Consider the following 5,687-nt stretch of genomic DNA (forward strand, 5'->3'; position numbering starts at 1 on the left):
CACACACACACACACACACACGGTAATATTAAATCCACCTCCACATCTCACTACCTTGTCAGCTTCCTGGAATTCGTCCACAGCCACCTGGACAAACGCAACACTTCTCTAGCTATTGCTTTTGTGGACTTCAGAAAGGCCTTTGGTCTTGTTGATCACACTGTTGTGATAAATAAAGCCATCACTCTGGGTCTCTCTCCCTACCTGATAGCGTGGCTGTCAGACTTCCTCACGGGAAGGCGTCATGCCGTTCGTTATCAGGGCTCTGTCTCCTCTTTCCAACAGCTCACATGCGGGGTCCCTCAGGGGACCAAGATGGGTCCTCTGTGCTTCCTCATCCTCATCAACGATGCTCTCGTCCACACCCCCCACCGCTGGAAGTATGTGGACGACTGCACCGTGGGCTTACCCGTCAACAACACCAACCCAGACTTCTCAGCACTTCAGTCCACTCTTAACCAACTACAGACGTGGACGGAGGACAACAAAATGACCATCAACCACACCAAGACCGTGGTGATGCACATATGTACCTCCACAGCAGCAGTCCCCCCTCCCCAGCTATCTGTGGGCCCTCACTCTCTCCGTACGCCATTCAGTCTGCACACGGTATTTCCCCCCGTCCGAGATTCATCCAGGGGAAAATTTGACCCAGGATAGATCTCCCCTTGGGGGAACTTCGACCCAGGATAATATTCCTCCCTCTTGATCAATATTCCCCCCACCCCTATACACAAATCACTTAAGCCTAACAACAGAGTGATTCGATCATGAGATATGGGATTTAAACATGAAAAAAAATCAACAGCAGGCGATAGGGAAGGCTGCTTCGTGCTGATTGAATTGTGGTACGGAAAATCACAGTCTTTGTCCTCATTTGAACATTTTATTTTATTTTTTATTATTATTTTTTTTTTTTTTGAGAGAGAATGACCCAAGGTCTTACCAGAGGACAGATTTTTCGTTACAACACTGACATTAGAGCTCGTTTCTTTTCTGTTCATGTTCTGTGTATGTTTTGGTTGGAGGATGCAGCTGTGTCTACTGAGAGGGGGAAGACCCTCATCACGGTAAGAAATCAAGGTAAGCTGAGTGCCAGATTACGCCGAACGTAAAGGTAGCAGCAGCTACATTACCTAGTACTATTAATTGCAACATAACGCCCGAGGCAAACTGGCAAAATCATTTGAGCCTAACAATACAGTGATTGGATCATTACGAGACAAGGACTAAAGTATTAAAAAAAAAAAAAAAAAAAAACATGGGTAGAGATCAAACATTTCGAAAGATAACTGCTAGATACTTTGTCAAAGGTATTGAAGAACTTCTCATGACATCCCTGACCTGAGTTAGGAGCGACGCGTGACCGCGACTGGCGGCCGCTTTCTTAAACATCTAAAAATTCGTTTTGTAGGTCAGCACACCACTGTGGTGTGGTAGCACCCGAAACCTAAGTTTTGATTTCTTAAACGCTGGCGCACCGACCCGTGTGTTGTTAGGTAGACAACGATACTCGTACTCTAGCATCCCATAGAAATGCGGACGATTCGCAAGTGTTGGTACCCCTCCTCGTAGAAGATTGGCAGGCCTGTGTATCAGCTGATGTAAACAAAGCGCCATTTTCAACCAGTTCATGCTGGAGTGTACACGCTTCTCGCAGCTCAACACCAATGGCTACCAGGGACCTAAAAGGCACACCACTCTCTTACGCCCAGAAGTTGTATCTCGTGAGACAAATTAGAGATCACCCTGTGGTACACACGAAACCTTCAAACTACACTAGTATACTGGAGAGAAAAGCCGCGTGGGAGACAATAACTAAGAACTTCAATGTATGTTTCTCCATGGCGGAGCCCAAGAATACTCATCAGCTGAAGAAGACTTGGGAGTACTTAAAGAATAAGTAAGTATAAAAATGAGGAAAAGCATGCACCATTTGGTAAATTAAGGTTGAAAACATGAGAAGCTTTGATGTAATTGTTATGATTTAGGAATTAGTTTACTACTGTATTTCTACTACTATTGGTAAAGGTGGCTAGTATTACCCCCCTCCTCCCATGAAAACTAGGTAGATTTGCAACGAAATCTGTTAGGATAAATCAGTCAAAAACATGTAAATCTACCAGAAAAAATATTGAGAGGTGACCAAATATAACTTAACAAACTTACCTAACCTCAATCTAACCAAATCATGGCCTAACCTAAAGAAACCCAAACCAGACCAAAGCAAACAGTATTATTTTACAAAACAGGAAAACTGTGTGAGAAGAAAACTAGTTAGATATTAGGAAGTGCACATTTTGTTAGACATTTTTCTCAGATGCATTTTCTTCCTCAAACTATTAATAGGTTAGGTTAGGATAACTTTGTGTCATATCACTAAATTCACTAATTCATTACATCATTGTTCAATATGTTCAACCCTAAGAAACTTAGCTTAACATAACACAAACTTAAATGATATAACCTAACATAATGTAAGACTATTCATGTAGCTTTGAATGTAGTAGTGTCTGCAAAACAAAACTAAGTAAATAAATACATAAATAAATAAAGTAAAAAATAATTAATTAATGGGTGTGTTTTTACAGAGTGAAGAAGGATCACAGCAGGTACATCCGGGAAACCCATCAGACTGGTGGTGGGCCACCACCAGCCCCACCAAAACCAGCTGATGAGGTAACGCTGATTGTACAGCTGATCCTTAATAATAGGCTGCCAGTACCTGACGACATCTTTGATAGTGAATTTGTAGAAGCATGCGTACTGGCCCGACTCAATTCCACAGCACTGGAATGTGGTGAGTTGAAAAACCTATTTTTTATGAACTTTTTAACATGTTTAAAATAAAAACTAAAAAAAAAACAGGAGTGCATGCATGGCTTTCAAGTCATTATGGTCCCACACCCTTGTCACACCAGCCCCACAACCGACACTCCTGCCCCAATACCACGACGATGAACAATTACACATTTTTGTTAACCTTACCTAACCTAACCAGATGTGTAGTTTCAATGTTTTTCAAGTAAATATAATTGCTAGCAAGAACGTGCAATTGTTCATCACAGAGGTACATTGAGCCGCAGAACTGGCTTCCCATGCATGTGGAATATGTAAAACAAACTTTTTACTTAATATATCATAATATAATATAAATATATAATTTTGTGTTTACAGCTGACACACCTGAAGCTGCAGGACAGCAGCCAGCACAAGATCTGGTCTTGGACAACCCTGGCAGTCCACTTATCATCAGGAGTGAGGACTGTGGTATGTCAGTTATTCATATTTTAAGTAATAGCAATTAACAATACTTTCTTCTCTCCTTCCTTTACCCGTTTTGTGCAATAAAGCACCTGGAGCAAGTGACTCATCCATTGGGCCTCATTTATGTACGGGGTGTCCTTCCCTACCTTTATTCTAGTATCCCCCCTCCGCTGTCCATAGTGCCATATGACCTATATTGTCCTTGTCACATTGCCCTACGTCATAAGCATTACAATACATAATATTACATTACTTGCACTTGGTGACTTGAAAACGATGATGTAATTTCTATTATGTGATGGAGTGAAATGACCAACAGGGAGGAAATATATCCTATGTGTGTAATTCCCCCCATGGAAAAACAGCTTAAGCCAATTTTCCCGGGGGGTGGGAGGATTTAACTTTTCCCGTAGGGGAACTACAGTCAGGGGGAAAATTTTCCTGTTACACCGGGCAAGAGCCATGTCTTTACAAGCACCAACATTGCAGAAACGCGGCGAGACTGACGGTGATGTTTGAAATATACCACTAAGGAATAACTCATCTGCAAGTACTCCGACAGCCACCTCGGCAGACTCGCCATGCATGGTAGGTTTTCAGGTCACCGCGGAACTCATGCAGCCACGATGCAGGGTGGTGCACCATCAGCGGTAGTTCGCCCAACAAACATGTCGCCTTATGGGATGCGTTGCTCACTTAACAGACACTTGACGGTGTAAGATGGCAACAGCTCAAGCAGGGAGTGAACTCATAATTGGGTTAGGTTTAAGATGAACAACACTTTTAAGCTAATTCCATAATGGTTGTCCTCCTCTGCGTGTGTGTGCAATAAGTTAAAGCTAAACACACACACACACACACACACACACACTGACATGTGGAATCTCCCAGAACACCAAAATTAATCCATTGTGTTTCCTCTTATATGACGCTTTCACTAACACGCCCCATCGCTGGAAGTACGCGTGGACGACTTTTTTGTTTTTTTTTTGTTTTTGTTTTTTGTTTTACGGTAAGGCCTATAGCGCCTGTAGGCACACTTGAAGAGTGTATGGGAAGCGCTGTTCAGCTTCCGCCCATTAGTGGCGCAGGCAATTTTATTTATAGTGGTACCCATATTAGGGCCCATATCACCGCCCAAGCTCATCTTGAGTGTAACCACCTAGAACCTAGGTATCATGGTGACACGTAGGTAACTTTAAACCACTCGACAAATGGCAGTGTTTTAAGACTGTACGTGGTGGGATTCGAACCTACGCGTGGACGTCTGCCCGATCCCACGCTCACCACCTTATCCACTATGCCACCGCACCGTGAGCGTGCCATTACACAACAAATATACCCAGACTACTCTGCACCACAAGCAACTCTGCAAATAACTACAGGCATATGGATTGAAGAAAATAGAATGATAATGAACTACAGCAAAACTACAGTGATGTATGCACCTTCACAGCGGCAGTGCCTCCTCCACAGCTTTTTGCGTGCCCCCCACACCTCCAGGTGATTCGATCGGCCAAGCGGTGAATGACCAGCTGATCTGGAATCAGCATAGCATCACCACAGTAAGGTCAATTGCTTACTGGATGTACTTGCTGCACAGAGTCAAGTCCCTGCTGACGCCGGCAGATGAATTGAAGGAGCGTTACCTCACCTTCATTCTACCTAAACTCATGATTGTATGCCTCCACATCATGGTCTTATCTCTCAGTTCCACTCAATAACAACAGCAGCTGCAGAATGTGCAAAAAGAGGGTGTCCCTGACCACCCTGCATCTGCCCAAGCTGTCTACCAACCAGACACAGAGAACCTTAGGAAAAACTTGGGAGGGGCTTGCTGTGTCAACTACGCCTATGACATTGCTTTCCCCTGACGCTTCGCCCGGTATGTTTCACATAACACTCAGCAAGTTACGAGTAATGTCCCTAAAGACATCACGTACGGACTGATACCGCCTTATAGTGCGATTGCCACCATGGTGCGAGCAATTAAACATTATAGTTTTCTAGTCGTAGCCTTCACCCTACTCCTTTGTAGATTTTCAGTATGTATGTACTGCAATTTAATAAACTGCTTGCTATAATAATTGTTATTATTATCAGACATACATACACACAAAAAAAATAATGTGTAAGACAGGACGGTACGTGCGAGACAAGATACAACTACTTTTCAAGAACTGCGGTTAAGGAAGTTTGATGACGCTGGGACACAGGGCAGCGAGCTGGCAGATGCTGTATTTAAATTTCATCTTGATTATATTCCGAAACACTTCTGTGCTGAACCTCCGCTACATGCATTCAGAAGGTTCTATTCTAAGTAACGCTGGTTCTCAAGTGTGTTTCCAGTGAGTTTGACAAGATTTTTACATTATTAACGTGAAGAATATTTTTGAGAACGGCCCTGCCCATCCATGACC

General features: G+C 43.2%; 1 protein-coding gene across 1 annotated transcript; it reads left to right on the top strand.

Annotated features, from left to right (window-relative positions):
- The first annotated feature begins 1,240 nt into the window (after positions 1-1,240).
- Positions 1,241-4,275, top strand: LOC123501006. Its single transcript, XM_045249561.1, has 4 exons — positions 1,241-1,903; positions 2,592-2,800; positions 3,178-3,270; positions 3,757-4,275. Exons 1-4 carry the CDS (start codon positions 1,671-1,673, stop codon positions 3,771-3,773), a joined length of 552 nt encoding a protein of 183 aa, XP_045105496.1. The 5' UTR covers positions 1,241-1,670; the 3' UTR covers positions 3,774-4,275.
- Positions 4,276-5,687: the final 1,412 nt, after the last annotated feature.

Source organism: Portunus trituberculatus, unplaced genomic scaffold (genome assembly GCF_017591435.1).
Source record: "Portunus trituberculatus isolate SZX2019 unplaced genomic scaffold, ASM1759143v1 PGA_scaffold_67__1_contigs__length_338168, whole genome shotgun sequence".
Taxonomy (NCBI): Eukaryota; Metazoa; Arthropoda; class Malacostraca; order Decapoda; family Portunidae; genus Portunus; species Portunus trituberculatus.